Source organism: Lacerta agilis, chromosome 5 (genome assembly GCF_009819535.1).
Source record: "Lacerta agilis isolate rLacAgi1 chromosome 5, rLacAgi1.pri, whole genome shotgun sequence".
Lineage (NCBI taxonomy): Eukaryota > Metazoa > Chordata > Lepidosauria > Squamata > Lacertidae > Lacerta > Lacerta agilis.
The window spans coordinates 66,622,136-66,641,614 of NC_046316.1; the positions used below are offsets into that span (position 1 = coordinate 66,622,136).

General features: G+C 44.7%; 1 protein-coding gene across 3 annotated transcripts in view; it reads left to right on the forward strand.

Annotated features, from left to right (window-relative positions):
• Nucleotides 1-635: 635 nt before the first annotated feature.
• SGPP2 (sphingosine-1-phosphate phosphatase 2) overlaps nt 636-19,479 on the forward strand; it is a 30,687-nt gene continuing 11,843 nt past the window's right edge. The window contains exons 1-2 of one of the 3 annotated variants that reach the window (XM_033150248.1): nt 636-1,010; nt 9,016-9,174. In XM_033150248.1, coding sequence (XP_033006139.1) covers nt 786-1,010; nt 9,016-9,174 — 384 coding nt within the window. In that variant the 5' untranslated portion in view covers nt 636-785. Of the gene's footprint in view, nt 1,011-1,161; nt 1,182-2,122; nt 2,293-9,015; nt 9,175-19,479 lie in introns of those variants that run through there. The other 2 variants (XM_033150249.1, XM_033150250.1) reach the window with 2 other exon arrangements.

A 19,479-nucleotide genomic window follows, 5' to 3' on the forward strand; every position in this document is an offset into this window, starting at 1 on the left:
CAGTGGTGCCCTGTGCGGAACTAAAATCCGGTGCCCCTATCTCTCATGCTCCATTCTACAGCATTGTCACAGCGCCCCCCTGCAGCGTGGCACCCAGTGCTGCTGAGCCAGTTGTACTGCCCTCAAACGGCCTCTGCATGGAGGAAGTCATTGGCAGAGCGCGAAAGGCAACAAGGAGAAAACTTTTGGGGTTTCTGGTCCATGGTCTCCGATACAGCTCATTGCCAAGGGCGCAAGAGCCTAGGTACACCTCTGTTCAGAATCAGGCTAAGAATCAGTGCGTTGTGCAAGTTCCCCCAAGGAGCTTCCTGGCCAAGTAGCGATTTGAACCTGGGTCTCAGCCCAACACCTAACCACCACCAGAGCAGATGCTCTGTATATCCAGAAGAAAGATCATTTGTAGTATTTCCCAAGAAAGATTGAGTAGGGACTAGGGAGGCAGGTGTGGAGTTGGCTGGGTTTGATTGGCATTGGTTTCAGCTCCACATAGAGCAGTTTCCTGCAGCAATCTTGCGCTCCTGTCGGACTAAGAGATCGCCCTGTCACCTCTCCCGCCTTCGTCATGCAAGGCGGGGCGGGGCGGGGCAAGGAGGGTCGTGGGCAGCGGCGTAGGAGCGGCAAGGGGTGGGCGGGGCCTCGCCGCCTGCACCTGTCCGCGGGGCGCCCGGAGCCCCGCCCCTTCTCCTTGGCTCCTCCGCAACGCGGTGGCCGGCCGGCCGGGCTGGGCTGTGTTTGCGCGCCGCGCCTGGGCGGGGGAAGCAAGTGCCCAGCCGCCGGGAAGGAGGATGGCCTGCCTGGTCCGCCGCCTGCTGGACTCGCAGCCCGTGGCCCGCTTCCAACGCCGCTGCGGGCTCTTCCCGGCCTCCGAGGGAGGGGCGGAGCAGGCCGGCGCGGTGGAGAATGGCAGCCCCCGCCACCTGCCCGCGAAGGACGTCGCCAATGGACGCAGCAGTCCGGCCAAGCAGCGCGCCCACCCTCGGGCTCCCAGCGCCGCCAGCAACGGCTGGAAGGTAAGAAAGTTACAAGGGGAGAAGATGGGGTTAATTGAAACAGAGGCGGGGGAGGGGGAGAGAAAGAGATACCGGGGCTCAAGTTGTAGCCTCTGACCCAGAAGCGCGTTCTAGAGATAGATAAGGAGCTTGGCACGTTGGACGGAGGAAATGGCACCTCCTTGAATGCAGGTGAGTTGCGAGAGCGCGCGGAATGCTTGCTATCCCGAGGAAATGGACTCCTCCCAGTCTTGCGCAGGTTTCCCCTGTCCGGGTCTCTCGCCCCACTATCTCGCTCCTTCCCCCCCTTTTTTTTCTCGCGGAGGCAGATGGATTTCCTGTTGTTCAAGTGAGGAAGGTTAAAGGAAGGAGGTAGGGAGGGGTAGAGGAAAGAACTGCAGCCCCCGTTTCTGCTCAGCAATAACTGAGTTGCAAGTACAGTATAGGACATCAGGGTTAGCCGAAAATATTGTGCAGGACAGGATGCTCTTCATTTCAAGCCGAGCACCGCAGCCCTGAACCTTGGTTGTGCTGCGCTCGTGTTGACAGATATAGAAGGCAGACTCTGCAATATCATGGAACGAGGTTGTTGCAGAAGAATTTGGCAGTGCTATACCTACCTGTCTTGCATCCAGTAAATTTCCTAGGTTGCTTTATTTTTCAGGTTAATTTTAAATGAAAGCAAATTGGGTGATTAGATTATAGGATAACCGTGCGCCCCGCCCCCCAAAAGGAATAGCGGGCGATGAGATGCTTGCTTCAGAATTTGTGAATGAGTTGACACTTTCCAAAGAGTTGCTGATTTGCATTCATTTAAAAGAAAGTACAAAATCGTGGTCTAGTGTGACAGAATTGACCTTACATAGGTAGGGCGATGGTATTTTCATTGAGAAACTAAGTGAAGAATTGGACTCCACCCTTCAATAAAACTGAAAATGTGAACATTGCATTCCTTCCTGCTACCAGAACTGATTAACTTCTATGATGTCAGAAGAAAATTATAACAAACCTCCGATATTGTGACATCATAAACAAATTGGCTTGGATCAAAAGATGTTAACTTTTAAAGGAATTCAAAGAAGGAATTCTTCCAATTTAGCCCCTACCCCAGACTGTTTAAAGGCTCCGCTGATCCCAAAGCAATACTTTTGGGGGGATCACAGGTGGTTATAGGGAAAAGGAAGGAATGAGAAACTTTCCTATTGTACAGTTCCTTAAGTAACCTTCGTATCCTAGCCATTGATTTCCTTTGTACCACCAGACTGGAATGATTCTGTACTAACGCAAGCAGGAACTTGATAAGGTAATGTTGGTTTACTCTTTGAAACTGTAACGCTTCCCTTGAGCATGGCAAGACTGCCTAAGTGTTAAGAGATCTCCCCCCTCTCACAGTACTATGTCATAGAATTCCATGGAGACCATTGTGCACAAATAGAAACAACACCACTCTGTGATAATGGCTATTGTGATGTGCCCAAACTGAACTCTGTTGAAAATAGACACACACTAACAAATTCTGATTGTGTGGGCACTGATGCACCAAGATTTAAGTGTGCTACCTGCGTAGCACTGCTAAAGAGGGTGTATGTGTGACTTTTATGAAATACTTCACTATTCAGGTGGACTTTGTAGTTGAGCTAGTAATATCTGACTAATTCAATTTGTTTATATCCTCTTGTCCCAAAAGGCTGGGCGTCTCTGAGCAGGGATCTATCATGTAAATGTACCAAAAATCTCTTCCCTTTGTATTCTATCCTCCCATGCTCAATTTATTATCATATTTGTTTCCAGCTTATTGCTTCTGCACTTTACAGTGCAGTCCTATATACATGTCTTCTTGGAATCAAGTCCCATTATGATCCACAGGGCTTATTCCCAGAAAAGTGGTTCTAGGACTGCAGCTTTAATTTTTCTTTCTTGTGCTATTGTTGTTACTTCTTAGGAACACAGAAACTTGTCTCATGCCAAGTGCAGCTCTTCAGTGTCCCAGACAGGCAACGTTCCAAGCCCTATCTAGAGATGTCTGGGCTAATAATAATAATAATAATAATAATTTATTATTTATACCCCACCCATCTGGCTTGAACCTGAGACCTTCGGCTTACAGAGTGGATGTTGCAGCCCTCCCTGCATTCCTCCTCTTCCTTTTCCCGAAGACTAACTATGGGAGAGCACAACAGGGATGGGGAGAGCACAGTAGTAACAGCAATTGAGCTGCTATTGGAACTGACTTGTTGGTTTAAATGTATATTCACCGTGTGGAGGAAATATGAGTTTTTCAAGTTAGACTTTGATGTGATTCTTGCATAATATTTCTCCCCCTGTGCCTAGATTGGAATTTTCTTGATACGTTTAATGAATGATTTTGGCTAAATGACCTACAGCAGCGTTTTCCAAACTTGGGCCTCTGGCAATTTTTTGGACTACAATTCCCATCTTCCCTGACCACTGTTCCTGCTAGCTGGGGATGATGGGAGCTTTAGTAGCCCAAAAACAGCTGTAGACCCAAGTTTGGGAAACCCTTGTCTACAGCCAGGATGGGGAATCTATAGCCCTTCAGATGGCAGTGGTCTGCAACTCTCATCCTTGACCATGCCAGCTGGGGCTTACGAGAGTTAGCATCCAACAACACTTGGAGGTTGAAGGTTCTTCATTCACGTTCTAGTGGGATAAATGAGCTTTTTCATATTCTTTCCTCCTTAAAGGTCTCCATTGCCTTGCTCTTTCCTAACATTCCACTTATTCTGTCCTTCACATGTGCTTTTAAAATACATAACACACATATTATAATGCTGGTGTGCAGATTTTGTTTCTCCCCACCCCTTCTTCAAGTATGCTTTTCCTCCCTCCTTCCCTCAATCAATACATTAGCTTAGATCTACACAGAGCAGCTCCAAATAGCAAATTTCTAACGCGGGTGTGGAGAACCTTTGGCCCTCCAGGTGTTGTTGAGCTGCATCTCCCACCAGCCCCAGCAAGCATGGCCAGTGGCCATGGATCATGGTAACTGTACATCTGGAGGGCCAACTGTTCCCCACAGTGGGAATGAAAAAGGTGGGGAGTCACTTAATTTCTATTTTAGAAAAGCCAGGCACTCACATCTGAATGATGCTGTTCATGGAGAAAGTTTGGGCGCTGTCAAAAGGAGGGGGGGGAATTCCACCTTTCCTTCCTCTGGTGTGGCAAGCAGCTGATTGGAAGAATCCAATTCTGCTTCTTCTCCATGCCTGGTTCATTTCTGGTGTTGGTGCTGGGCTTTGAGTTTGGACAATTGACTTCAGGAATGATGATTCAACTCCCTCCCTTTTGAGGTTAGAATTAGATAGATACAATTATGGATAGACGCATGAAAGTGATTGTATCTGCCACTGTTGCATCTAGATTGGCCCCCAGAAAGTTAGTTCTCCACGTAAAATCTAGCAAGATCTCATTTAGGGTCTGCTTGTTGTTGTTATTGTTGTTTAGTCGTGTCCTACTCTTTGTGACCCCGTGGATCAGGGGGTCTGCTTATTTTGTGTGAAACTGACATTGCCTTGTAGGTGTCTTAAGACCCCATCTGCCACTATTACATGATTTCAAAATCATTAAATAAATCTTCAAAGTAGGCTAAAATCCTGCTTGCCTTCAGTCCTGCACCATTCGGTAACTGCATAGCAGAGCTAATATATTTCAAATCCTGGAGGCCATAATATCTGAAAGATTTTCTTAATTTTGGATTACATTGCCTTCAGCATTTTACTTAACAATATTAATTTGGCACACAAATTATAGTTATTTTTTTAAAAAATAAGCCTGACTAAGTAGAGTCAGGATTGGCTATTGTGCATTGTGTGGGTCTGATCACCAGTAACACTCAAATTCTAATCCCAAATCTGAAAACACCTATTTATTTGCCTTCGGCAACTCATTTTTCTACATAAAGTAGGGGTGATGGCTACATTAGAGTAGTGGAGCTTAATTTATTAATGTTGTGCAACCCTTTGAAGATACAAAGTTCTAAATGAATGCTGAGGATTATTATTGTCTAATCATGTTCCTCAGTTGGGTATTAAACTATAGAAACTCAATATTGCAATCCTTCTGCTGGTGAAAGCAAAGGAGGAGGAGCAACTTTGAGGTTTTATGGCATTATGTTTATTGCTGGAAGCAGAACAGGTAGGGTATTTGTGTAGAAATGCATGTGTTCATGAAGAAAAAATCTGGTTTACAACCACACGTTACAATATTTTGCTTAAGATGAAGGCTGAGCCAAATCTGATAAACTCATGCAGCAGAATTTTCTGTCACACAGACTTTCCAAATGGAAGGGAATCACATTTTTGAATGCTCTACAGTGACAAATAGTCTCTGTGCATTGAAAACTAGCATGTCTTTTGAAAATTATTCTTGAAATTACTGCCCCCCCACCATGTCTGGATCTAAGCTCAACTGAATACTGTTTGTAACTAGATCATGTGTTTAATACTTCATAAGGGAAATTTAATAATTTAAGACACTTCCTTCAGTAAAGTATAACCATTTTTAGATTGCTATGGGAGTCTCATAAAGAATTTAGATTTTAACATCCATGTAACATCTATGGAAAAAATACAGGGATGGTGAGTTTGGAAGTGACAGCTGCCTAGAACCTGAACAGAGCCTTGAATGCACACATTTTTCATTCTTGTGGGAGACTTGTGCCATTGAGAGTGCCTACAGTCCTGTTTTCACATCACTTTTCAAGGGAACAGGTTGTGAAATATACCAGGGAACAGTCCCATCTACACTGCCACAGCCTCTTAGGAAGAAGAACCACTGATTCACGATTGTTGTAATATCCAGTGACAGCTGGAGGTAAACTTGCAAGTTGCAGGTCTCAGGTCTCTAGATGCAGTGCTGGGTACAGTGTGTGGTTCTTTGCCCATCAGGGATTTAAGCTTCTCTCAAAGTTCTGTTGTAGTTGGTCCAGGATAATGTTACAGGATAACTCATGCACATCGTAATAGGAGAGCATTCCCTATATGCTTCTTGGAGTAAGAAAACAGAAAGGCTTAATCGCTGCCAATGATGGCAAGGTGCATATATCTGGAGGCTATTCACAGAAGTCATTGAAAGCTTGTTGCCAACACAGCTGCCCTGGTCTTTAGCTGTTTTCCCTTCACCTTTATCTTAACCACACACAACTCCTCTTGTCCCTAGGTTCTGTGGGATTTCCCCACAGCCTATTGTTTTTCATCTCTCTCCTTTTTTGCACCCCTTCTCATCCTCCCATATTTTCCACCTGCCCTTTCATCATGTCATACTTCTGTATCCAGGTCCTCTGTGACCATTGTTGAGCTTCCTGCCCAATGTTCTTTGTAAACTGCTTAGAGCTGTTTTACTCTAGTAAGTGGTGTGCGTTTTTTTAAAAATGCACACATTTTGTTTTTATTTATTGCATGTTCATCCTGCCCTTTCTGCGAGCAACCCGGGATGATCTACTGTACATAATTTCCCACATTTTGCCCTCAAAATGTTCTTACCCTGGTAGGTAGAGATGAGGGAGAAATTCACTTTGCTTTTAAAGGCAAACCAACCTAATTTTCACCAACAATACATGAACCAACTGTTTGCAAACAGTGCATGAACCAAAGCACAGTCATCTTTCAAAATTTGCACTACTCTGAATTTTGCAGTGCAGTGTTCCCACCAAGCAGTGTGTGCAAAAATGCATATTCCAGGCTAAAGTGTGCATGAAATGAAAACATTCAAAAAGGCATTGTATTGGGGGAAATTGCCTTGCAAAAATGTGCATACTAGGCTAAACTGCATTAAAAAAATTTATTTTGAGAAATTTGCACTTAAATGCTGACGAATTTTCAAGAGGACTTAAAAAAATCACAAACTAATGTGAAAATGTAAAGAACTGAACTTAAGAATGGAAAACAGAGAAACTAAGAGAGATCAAAATTGTCAGTTTCACCTATTCCTAGTGGTAGACTTTGCTGAGAGAGGACTGCATTAAAGTCACACACTGAGCTTTGTGGCTGAATGAAATTAGAACAGCCACCATACCAGACTGGCTCACAGTTTGCTGCTCCCAGGGCCCTGTTTCCATTTAGCTTTACACTTCCTGTCTGCATCCTTCCTCCATGGAAAGCTGCCTTTATACTGAATCAGACTCCTGGGCTCTGCACCCACTGGGTGTGATTCAGAGTGGGCCCCTTCTCCGATACCCCATGATGGCCTTAGGTTCCCACTTAAACCATTGGGTAAGGTTGATTTGAGTGCCCCCTGTTCTCAATGTAGATCTTTATTCCCCCCCCTCCTCGTTCCTGCCATAAATCTTCACTCACACCTTCTTCCCTGATGGGGAAGTCACCATTTTGTGGTTCCTATCTGATGCCTTTCTTATCTTGGCCTATATAATGTGTTTGTTTGTTTGTTTGTTTGTTGCTGTTTTATATTATCCTCAGCAGGATAAGTGTTTCATTAATTGTTGATGGCTATATTGATTTTTAAATCTTGTATCCTGGAGTCTATTGTGCGGTGACAAATAGATCTAATGACGATGAAAAATGATAAGCATCGCATCTAGCTTGGCCTTGAGAACCCAAAAACTGGCTTCCTGTCTTGGGCCAGAATTCCACCCAATCAGGTTTCCTGTCTTCAAAAATGCCTGGCCACATGCCCTGCAAAACTTACAAGTAATGCTAGTTTTTGTACTGGCAACTTTGCCCCACTTTATAGTGTATTGGGGAGGCAAGGATGGCAGTGAGCAAATGCTCAGTCTGTTGTCTCAGTCACTGAGAGTAAGATAAAAAAAATTCCTTCCAGTAGCACCTTAGAGACCAACTAAGTTTGTTCTTGGTATGAGCTTTCGTGTGCATGTGCATGCATGTGCATGCACACGAAAGCTCATACCAATAACAATCTTAGTTGGTCTTTAAGGTGCTACTGGAAGGATTCTTTTAATTTTTATTTTGTTTCGACTACGGCAAACCAACATGGCTTGTTGTTGTTCAGTCGTTCAGTCGTGTCCGACTCTTGGTGACCCCATGGACCAGAGCAGGCCAGGCACGCCTATCCTTCACCCAACATGGCTACCTACCTATAACTGAGGGTAAGATGTCTGCATCTGCCTTTTCAGCTATCCATGCCACCTTAGAAAGGTGTCCCTCGTCCTTTGAGAGAAGTTGGCTGTTTGGGAAGGCATGTGCCTAAGTGGAGGTTTTCCTTTTGTTTTCCAACCAGCAGCTCCCCCCGCCCCCAAATACGAGAAGCAAAGTGTAGAGAGACTTCCGTTTGGAAAACGTAAAGGAAATGCTGTATCCTGTCCTTTGCCCCTACTGCCTGCGCACATCAACACTCACATAAGAACTTCGTTGATTTGTGGGTGTTAATGGTATTCTCAGACTAGAAAAAAACGCTTTTCTGTTGAGAAGATAAATACTGGTTGCATGTGTCTTGTCCAGGGAAGAAGATTTTCATTGTGTGCCGTTCACTGTGATATAGTAACAATTGGATAATATTGCATACAAAATGAAATGAAGACTGGGTTTTGTTTTGTTTTTAAAATCAGCCCTATAGGTTTTTGTTTTGATCACAGGGACAGATTGAATTATGGTGTCTTGGTTCTCCTCCTTCTTACGTATTCAGAACAATACCTTATCATCATGGTATCTTGTACAACATGGATTTGAGTCATTATTTGCTTATTATTTACCGTAGCTGGTTTTAGCTTAGCAGCAAATAAAAAGCAGGCTGTTACTTCTTGAGCTATGTTAGGGTTTTAAATTATTTGGTGCATTATCTGCTTTGTTTATTTTGCATGATATAATAGATTAATGTGGATTAAAAGACACTTTTAACAAATTAAATTTTAAAAAATGCCAGTTAGGCAGGAAATGCATTGCACCCATGTGTTAAAACATGAGAACCCAAATGTCACATGCAAAGAGATCATTTGAATAACAAATTAATTTCTGGAGGGCTGTTAAGAGTGGTGAATTAACATTGGTTTCTCTTCAGGAAAACATATTAACCTTTACAAAACAATTTCTCTTAGGACTGTTCACAAGAATATGTTGTAAAGAATTATTTCTACTACTACCTGTTCAGGATTTCAGCTGCAATGGGTCAAGAGGTTTTCTACATCACATTCCTCCCATTCAGTTACTGGAGCATTAACCCCTATGTTGCCAGAAGGCTGATACTTATGTGGTCCGTAAGTATTGCTCGGATTATTACTATATATGTGCAAGTTGTTGTAACATTATCAGCTGTTTTTTTCTCTAGCTTTCTGGTTGCCAATCAAGCTGTATAGCCTTTGACATTTCTAGCAACGAAAGATCTGGGGACACCCTAAAAGACTAACAGATTGAAAGCTTTCATGGACTAGACTCGACTTCATCTTGTATCTAAAGGGAATGGATTCTAGTCAATGAAAATGCCTCAAACCATAATAAAACTGGTTGGTCTTTAAGATACCAAAATACCTGCTTTTGTTTTGACTGCAATGTAATAGCATTTCCACCACTCTGGAAACAGAAAGGATGGAAGTGTGCCTTCTGAAAAGTTAACATTAAAAAATGGTATTTATTTTATAGGTTGAGCTTGATTTATATGCAATTTTGTTTTTTGTATTAAATTCATTTTTTAAAAAAAGTTTCGCCTGAAGTTCAAAGTTCTTGTCCCCAGTTTGGAATGTACAAGTGTCACAATTGACACAACTGGTATTGCATCCAGTTGGTGGTTGATTCCTAGCATGTGGTTCATACTGTTTTGGGCTACACCAGTATAATTTTTTTGCAAACATAACTGCTTGCTCTTGCAGTATTTGAAGGTGTGTGTGTGTGTGTGTGTGTGTGTGTGTGTGTGTGTGTTTTGGGGGGTGTTTGTACAGTTGTGGCTGACATCCTTAAGTTCAACATTGTTTGGTATCAAGTAGTGCAAAATTAGTCAGTGTCACATTTCACTGATTTTTGAATCAGCCCTATACGAGAGGCCATTCCATAGTTATAATATATTGCTTTGAAGCTGTAAAAAAGAAACAAGGCACCAACCAATCCAAAACTTTCAGCTCCAACCCAAAGATTCCATTGTGAAGTAGATGCAAGAATCTGTAGAAGCATTTTTGCACCAGCACTGAATAGCCTTTTGAGAAAAGGTAGAACTTAGCTTCATTGATATCCACCCCCGACAGTGTGTGTCCAGTGTCCCTGCAGGAGATGGTTGGTTGGTGAGTGTTGTTGAAGATGACAGCCCTAGCCACCAACTTTGCACATACACCTGATAGACCCCTTGGCAGATAAATTCTGTGCATTGGCAGCCTCTTTTGCGCTATGTCGAAGCCAGCAGGGAATACTTGGCAAGGATTCCTGTTTCTGTGCCCAGACCTCCCTTGGTGAATCGGGGCAATAAAACACCCAGTTACAGAACTTCCAAGCCATTTTATTGCTTCAGTTTTCACATGGGTTAATGCTTGTTGCAAATTTACACATCTCTGAAATGCTCTCCACGTTCCATGTTCTAAAGACAAATGAACAAACACACCTTGCCACATGAAAATGGAGGTCATATGATCCTTCCATGCAGCTGTACCACCTCAGTGACAGACAGTGTAAATTGGCCCTCATATGCTGTAGCTGAACTGAACCTGGCAAACCTTGCTTTTTAAGTTGAAGTATTCATGCTAGTTGGCTGCACTTGCTCTCCCTCATCGGTGATTTTAGACTTGCTACCTTTTCAGGAGTTTTAGGCCCAGGCTTTCTGAAGACTGTATTCATCCATACACACCTGCCTGGGCTCTCAGATCATTGGGTGAGGCCCTTCTCTTAGTCCCAGCACCTTCATAGGCACGCTTGGTGTGGATACGGAAAAGGGCCTTCTCAGTGGCTGCTCCCAGGCTTTGGAACTCTCCCCCTAAAGAAACCAGACTGGCTCCCTCCTTGTTGTCCTTCCACTCACAAGCGAAGACTGTTTTATTCCAAAAGGCCTTTGGGAACTGTTTTTTGTTTGTTTTTTAAAGAAATGGCTTTGCTGTACTGAAACTGTTTTAGGTATCTATATTTTAATAGGTTTAAGTTCTGTTAGATTTTAATTACTTTTCAGCTATTATCTTTTATACGTTTTTAGCCTTTTGTATTTTATCTGTATTTTATTTGTGCAAGCCGCCTTGAGTCTTGCTCTGGGGGGGAAAGATGGGATATAAATAAATGGTAATGTCATTGTTAGGGACGCGGGTGGCAGTGTGGTCTAAACCACTGAGCCTAGGGCTTGCTGATCGGAAGGTTGACGGTTCGAATCCCCATGATGGAGTGAGCTCCCGTTGTTCGGTCCCAGCTCCTGCCCACTTAGCAGTTCGAAAGCACATCAAAGTGCAAGTAGATAAATAGGTACCACTCCAGCATGAAGTTAAAAGGCATTTCCGTGCACTGCTCTAGTTCGCCATGACCCGGAAGCTGTCTGCGGACAAATGCCAGCTCCCTCGGTCTATAGAGCAAGATGAGCACCACAACCCCAGTCATCCGCGACTGGACCTAATGGTCAGGGGTACCTTTACCTATTGTCATTGTTTTCAGAACTGGACACTGAACAGTTTGGGATAACCGACCGAAAGCAGACAGTGAACTCCCCCCCCCCCGCTTTGTATTCATTCTCCAAAATCCATATTCATGCCCATATTTTGAAGCTGCTTAATAATGTAATTCTTGACATAAACTTAAAACTTTTTGCAGCTGTGTGTAGTAGTGACCTCTGCTGGAGCCTGCTGGGTGTTACTCAGAAAGGCCAAACTGATGCTTGAAACTGGAGTGTGTTTCACCCTCTGTTCTCCCCCTCCCTTGTAGTTCAGATTTTTTTTTGGAGAATCTCAAACAGAAAAGATGAGGGGGAGGGGGAGAGACCATTTTTTTTGGAGTAAGATGCATTACTTTAGGCAATATCTCTGGGTCCAAAGAAGAGTGTCTCCCTGCTAGAAATAGACATCATTTTCATTCTCTGCATGCTGGAGATAATATACAGATATGTTCAATAGTTTTCCCTAAGGCTGGGTGCATTAGAATGGTCATTCTTTGGTTATCACACTGGCAAGCCAGTTGCTTAATTTGCTAAGTTAAAAAAAGTATGTAGAGTTGTGGCTCAGTGGTAGAGAATCTGCTTTGCATTCAGAACGTTCCAAGTTCAATTACCTGCATGTCCACATAGCATTGGGAGAGAACCCAGCATGAAACCCTGGAGATCTGCTGTCAGGCTGTGTGGACAATACTGAGCTAGGAGAATTGATGGTATGACTTGGTTTATGGCAGCTTTCTAGGTTTCTAATTTTTTTTGGGGGGGGGAGGAGCCATTTTAAGGCTTGTTAGTATATCACAGTGTTTGGGATATAGAGTACTGGCAATGATGCAGTAGCCACTTCTGTCTGAAAACCAAACTTCTGCTAGAATTAACAAAAATAAAAGTGACTTGATAGGTAACTTGTGTTTAACAACGTTCCACGCTGCCTGGTATTGGGACATGTTGCTGCTGCGCTCCTGCGTGTTCCTCAGATAATGTCGTTTGACATTCCAGAGCAATAACCACAAAGCCTGCCACTTGGGGGGAGACAAACCCCAAAAGTATTGTGGTATCCACCTGCTTTCTAATACCAGCCCTGATATCCTCTGCTTCAGGCATGTCTTGAAAACCTCAATTTCATAAGGACATGAGAAGAGCCTCCTACATCAGGCCAACAGCCCAACTAGTCCAGGATCCTGAACTCGCAGTAGCCAACTAGATGCCTGTGGGAAACATGCAAGCAGGACTTGAGCACAAGATCCCTCTCCCCTCCTGCGGTTTCTAGCAACAGGTACTCAGAAGCATTACTACTGCTTCTGAGTCATTGATAGCCTTCTCCTCCATGAATTGGTTTACTCCCCCTTTAAAACTCTCCAAGCTGGCGACCACTGCGGCTTCCTTCCTGTGGGAGTGAGTTCCATTGTTTGTGAAGAAGTACTTCCTTTTATCTGTCTTAAATCTCCCAACATTCGGCTTCATTGAACATTGAATGCTCACAAGTTCCAATGTTATGGGGGTGTGGACATTTCTCTGTGAACTTCCTCTATGCCGTGCATCATTTTATCAAGGAGGAGACTCTTGCGAGTCCCATGGACTGAAAGAAGATCAAACCTATCCATTCTTAAAGAAATCAGCCCTGAGTGCTCACTAGAAGGACAGATCCTGAAGTTGAAGCTCCAGTACTTTGGCCACCTCATGAGAAGAGAAGACTCCCTAGAAAAGACCCTGATGTTGGGAAAGATGGAGGGCACAAGGAGAAGGGGACGACAGAGGATGAGATGGTTGGACAGTGTTCTCGAAGCTACTAACATGAGTTTGGCCAAACTGCGAGAGGCAGTGAAGGATAGGCGTGCCTGGCGTGCTCTGGTCCATGGGGTCACGAAGAGTCGGACACGACTGAACGACTGAACAACAACAACAACAAATTGTGTCACCACTCACCTTGTCTCTAAACTGAGAAGTCCCAAATGCTGCAAGCTTTCCTCATAGGGGAGTTGCTTCATCAGCTTCTTCCATTGTTAACTTGGACATTATATATTGCCTCATTCTTCACATGACAGGAATGGTTTTAGCAGGTTCTGAGCAAGTCACCTAAATGGAATGAATTGCCATGCAGTTTTCCAGTAACATTATTGATCTTATTTGACTGCATTGACTCGGCTAGAAAATGCAAAGCAGACTTAATTTTACTAAATTAAGACTGGTGTAGAAATATGTAGGCTTTAGAGTTTTGCAGCAGCACACACTCCTCCAATGCCTTAACAGGCATGTTTCTTAGTTTTAGCAGTTCTTTAGCAATTTGCAAATTGTTGCCACATGGGTTAAAATAAGAGCATTTTGCTCCAATCTCCTTGGTTTGTTTTAATGGAGGACAAGAAATCTAGTTTTGAGGGATCTGTGGCTGGGGAGGAAACTGAATGACAAACTGATCGACTCTAAAAAGCAGGTGGTGTAAAATATGTATATATTGCATTAGTATGTTTCCCAAAGTTTACTGGAACACTCATGGATTGAGGAAGTTGGTTTTTCGATTGCCAGGTTGCACGAGGAAATACAGAGAACACAACTCCTATTCAAAACAGGCTTTTTAAAGCATGTGGGAGAAGGATTTTCCACTTGCTTAATCTCAGTGCTACTCGAGTACACCTTGTAAGCAGATAGTTAAGCTATTTGACTATAATGGTTCTGCATATTGTTCAGAACATGCGGGGACAAGAATTGCTTCATAGCAGGAATAAACCTCCAGTTCTCTATCTTTGGCTTTTCGGAGTTCTGCCCAGGTTTCACCGCTCTCCACAACATGCCCAGTTCTACATACACTGTGAGTGCTTTTACCTGACTGGACTAAGAAGTTTGTGGGTGGTGGTCTAGAAACCACACTGACCTTTGTGTATGAAAAGTTCCTCATGAGGGAATATGGCCCTGAGGCTGGCCGAAATTCCACACGCCTCCCTGCTTTATAGATTTACAAAAGCACACCAGCATGTGCTGCCAGCTCAGCGACACAAGCACCATATATATGTATATCTATATTGAAAGGCTGAGCAGTGTGGACTTTGGCAGGGGAGTGTCTCATGTAAACTGCTAGATTGAAGAAAAACAAGATGCCTGGCAGTAACTGGTGGAGAAATATTAGTGGTTGGACGATTTGTTCCACCCCACCCCACCCCAGAAGACCAAGAGTGTCTCTACAAAGTGTGCAATGAGTTCCCCTCCCCCCCCCAGCATTTTCATGACTGATCTCATTTTTGCTGTTCAGAGCATCTGTTCAGACCCCTCAAAGATTTCATCAACAATGAATGTGCCGCATTGTATTCGATCATTAGATTTTAAAAGTGCGTGTCCTGCTTTTTGATGTAAAATACAACCATTGCAACTGTGTCAAGAGTGATTTTGACACAAGTTTTAAAACGAGGCTTGTCTCAAAAGTACTAAAAAGCCAGAGGCAGCATTGGAAATAAGTACAGTGGTACCTCTGGTTACGAACAGGATCCGTTCCGGAGCCCCGTTCGTAACCCGTGGCGTGCGTAACCTGAAGCACCAGGTCTGCGCATGTACGCGACATGATTCGGTGCTTCTGCGCATGCGCACGTCATTTGACGCATCTGTGCATGCACGAAATGCCGAATCCGGAAGTAACACGTTCCATTATTTCCGGGTTCGGCGCATTCGTAACCTGTGTTCTACACATCCTGAAGCATGCGTAACAAGAGGTACGACTGTATTCTTTTTTAAAAGCAGGATACAGAATTAGAACAAATGTTTATAAAATAAAAGACTCAAGCATGCTGGATTGTTGAAAACTGTGTGTGTGTGTGTGTGTGTGTCCCCATATTGAAAACCTTGTTCACAGAACTCCTCCAAAATAAGAATTAGAGCTGGAGGACCACAGAATTCACCAAGCTGATTGGGTCCTGGCCACTAAATTCACTTCTACAAAATCCCCATTGGGAGTTAAATTACAACTGACCACCATCTATCCGTACAAATACAAAAAAACCCACTGCATTAGTGGTCCTTCCCATTGATCTGTGCTGGCAAACGGCATCAAGCTCTTCAAATGGGCATGCTCTGTGGTTTTTTAAATAACTCTCATAATCATGAGGCCAGGTGATAAGTTTCCAGAAGAAGTCTCTCAAAATTTCAAAAGAGCTTTCTAATTGAAAAGCATTTCACGAACTTGATAGCATCAATGCATTGCTTCCCCAGGGAAGAAAAGAACCAGCAGTTTGCTAATAACTTTTGGGTTCTCAAATAATCCTGTGCATTAGGCCCCCTAATTACAACTGTGTGTTCCAATTTTGTATCGTACTTGGAATATTTTATTCCATTTGCCTCTGGTGTGTGTCACTTCTTGGGGGTTTTAGAGGAAACCTGACGTCATGCGGTCAGTGTAATTGCATGCAGCCACAAGAGGAATTCCCACAGCCTCCGGTCGCTAGTCAACAAATGCACCCTGCCTCAAAGCCCAGACAATGCAGAGAAGGGGACAGAATTTCTGGAGAAAGGATCCCAGTGCCACGTGGCTGCTGGGAGAAGGGATGATGGTCCAAAATATTATTGCATAGAGCAGGGGCAGCTAACACCTGGCCCAGGAACCCGATTCAACCCTCAAGCAAAATTTTCCAGAACCCCAAGATCCAGCCAGTTTGGGGGGTGGTGATGAAAAACAAAACAGCAATAATAAAGACACAATGTTGTGGTGGGGCAAAAGGTTTGAACTTTTCTGGGCTTGGATAAAGATGCAAATTGCACCTTTCTGCGCCACCAGGTAAGTCATTTGAGGAAATAAGAGTTGATAACTGGCTCTCCTTGACTGATCTGCTTGTGCCCCTGTGTGTACATGTGTGCAAGAGTGTGGTGTGGCCACACCTACTGCTGGCATGCAGTTTCCTGGAGGGTTGACCAGGGGGAAATATGGTCCTTGAGACAGAGACAAAGAATTGGGAAGGGAACGGTGCCACTAAAAGAGCAGTGTGTGGGACCACAAGAATTGTGCTATCCATGACGTGAATGAGGCAGTGAATATGTGGTGGTTGAAAAGTGCTGGAAAATCTATCAGGAGAAGGCCATGAGGAGGAAAGGCATGGATGGAGGGTTTAATCTTTCAAGCTGATGTGCCACTTTTCTGCCATCATTGGTAGAATCAAGGCAGCTTAATAGGAGGTCATAAACACAATGGAATAAGAACTCCTGCAACATGATATAATATAACTAATGGCAATGCAATCAGGAGAACAAGCCATTCTTACAGCAATAGGACAAGCAAAAGATTTGCCCTACCTATCCACCCACCCACCCAAACATTTACACAAGAATGAAGCAACATCTGGAAAAAAGGGGTGCATCTTGGAGTATTTTAAATTTATTTTCGAGACTTCGTTAAACGAATCCCGGTGATTCAGCAGCACTCTAATTAGCCATCTTGGAGAGCACATAAACATCTAAATGCAGCTGTCTTCTGTTACAGTAAATGTTTCTCTCTCTAAAATTAGGCCCACTTCCAAGTGGAAAAAGCCTTTGTGTTGAAGGTTGCATTTGAACGCCGACTAATTGGTTAAGAGCCTATAATTCGGTACTGGGTAGTAGGCAAGGAAGGAGGTCGGGTGTGTGCTTCCCCTGCTTGGATTTGAAATCTGAGACCAAGTAATTCCTTGTATGGATTAGAAATTTAAGTATATAGGAGTTGTGAGAGAACATGAAACCAAAGGTGAAAGCAGCGTTTATATCTAAAGTAACACAAAAGTGAGGGGGGAGGGAGCAAGAAATCCCTCTCACTCCAAACCCAAAATAATTAAAATAAGTAAAGAGGAAAGTTTTGCCACATGTGTACCTTGACATGCTCTTTTACTCCTTTACTGGTACTCTAAATTATGGACTATATACCAGATTTGTTTCTAATCTTGGGCTATCAAAATGGTCCAATCACATTTAGGCTGTCTTCATATATATTTCAGAAGTACCGTGTTTCTCATAAAATAAGACGGGCCTATAAAATAAGCCATGGGAGGATTTTCAAGCGTTCATAAAATATAAGACATACCCCGAAAATAAGCCGTAGTGCTGGGCAGTTCTGGAGGGCGCCAAGGAATAGGAAGAGGTCTGTCGTGTTGGCGCCCAGAACCGGATGTTGCTGCTGCTTCAGCCCCGAGCCAGCGGGATCCATCAGCAGCAGCCGCCGCAGCACGCGCTGTGTGAAGCCCCGTGCCAGCGGGATCCAACAGAAGCTGCAGCGCGCGCAGCGTGGAGTCCCGAGCCAGCGGGATCCAGCCGCAGCGCGCGCCGCGTGGAGCCCCGAGCTAGCGGGATCCAGTCGCAGCGCACGCTCTGTGAAGCCCCGTGCCAGCGGGATATAGCAGAAGCTGCAGCGCGCGCAGCGTGGAGTCCTGAGCCAGCGGGATCCAGCCGCAGCGCGCGCCGCGTGGAGCCCCGAGCTAGCGGGATCCAGTCGCAGCGCGCGCTCTGTGAAGCCCCGTGCCAGCGGGATATAGCAGAAGCTGCAGCGCGCGCAGCGTGGAGTCCTGAGCCAGCGGGATCCAGCCGCAGCGCGCGCCGTGTGGAGCCCCGAGCTAGCGGGATCCAGTCGCAGCGCGCGCTCTGTGAAGCCCCGTGCCAGCGGGATATAGCAGAAGCTGCAGCGCGCGCAGCGTGGAGTCCTGAGCCAGCGGGATCCAGCCGCAGCGCGCGCCGTGTGGAGCCCTGAGCTAGCGGGATATACCGTAGCAGAAGCTGCAGCGCGCGCAGCGTGGAGCCCCGAGCCTGCGGGATCCAGCAGTGCTCTGTACGGTAGCAATTTGAATCCTCCTCCTCCTGCCGCGGCTCAGGGCGATCCGCGCGGCGCTGCTGGGCACTTTTTCAGCACTTCAGCAACAGCCAGTTCCGGGGGCCGAGCCACGGCAGGAAGAGGAGGAGGCTTGCCAGGTCAGCGCCCAGCTGCGCCGCGCCCCGAGCATCCGGGAGCCAGCAGGAGGAGGAGGCGGTGGCCTGCCGGGTCGGCGCCCAGCAGGGCCACGTGCCCTGAGCCAGCTGAACCCAGCAGCAGCAATGCTGGCCACGGCAGGAGAAGGCAGGCGCCCAGAACCATATAGTACTTAATAAAAAAAAAAGACACCCCCGAAAATAAGCCATAGGCTTATTTTCTTGAGTAAAATAAATATAAGACGGTGTCTTATTTTATGAGAAACACGGTACAGGAGCTTTCCTCTCTATTTCTGCTGGAAGAGGAGAGAAATGTGTTGCCTTTTGTATTCCCATACTTTCCCCCCTTTGTTTACTGTAGCACCTCTTTCTCCTTCTGTTTCCTAGACCTATACTTTGACCACACCACTTTGTACCTTCCCCCTCCTCTAAGCTTTTAGATATTGGGCTGCAGCTTTCCTTGGAAATGAAGGAGTTAAAACTGAGCTCTAAGAGGAAGCAAAGCATTGTGAGGTGTTTCTGTGCTTTACTTCAGTTTTCTAAATGCTGTGCAAAAAAATTAGTCATGCTTTCCCCCCCTCAGTTTTTGTGAGTCACACAATTTTAATCCCCATGCATTGCTTTGAAATTGTTAGCTCTGCTATCTTGCACTATCCATTATGTTTCCATTTTGCTGCTGCAGTAATGGTATCAAGAGTTCTAAATTCACTCTCTTCCAGTACAAAAAAAAGAAGCATGAAAAGCATACTGTTTGTATTCTAGTTGCTGTTTAAAAATTCCCCCTGTAGTTGGTCTGTGTGGGTCAAGATCTGTAATGAAATAATATTATTTATTTATTTATTCATTCATTCATTCATTCATTCATTCATTTCCCGCCCATCTGACTGGGTTTCCCCAGCCACTCTGGGCGGCTTTCAACAAAATATTAAAAACAATACAGCAACAAACATTAAAAACTTCCCTAAACAGGGCCGCCTTCAGTTGTCTTTTAAAAGCAAAATAGTTGCTTATTGCCTTGACATCTTCTGGGAGGGCGTTCCACAGGGCAGGCGCCACT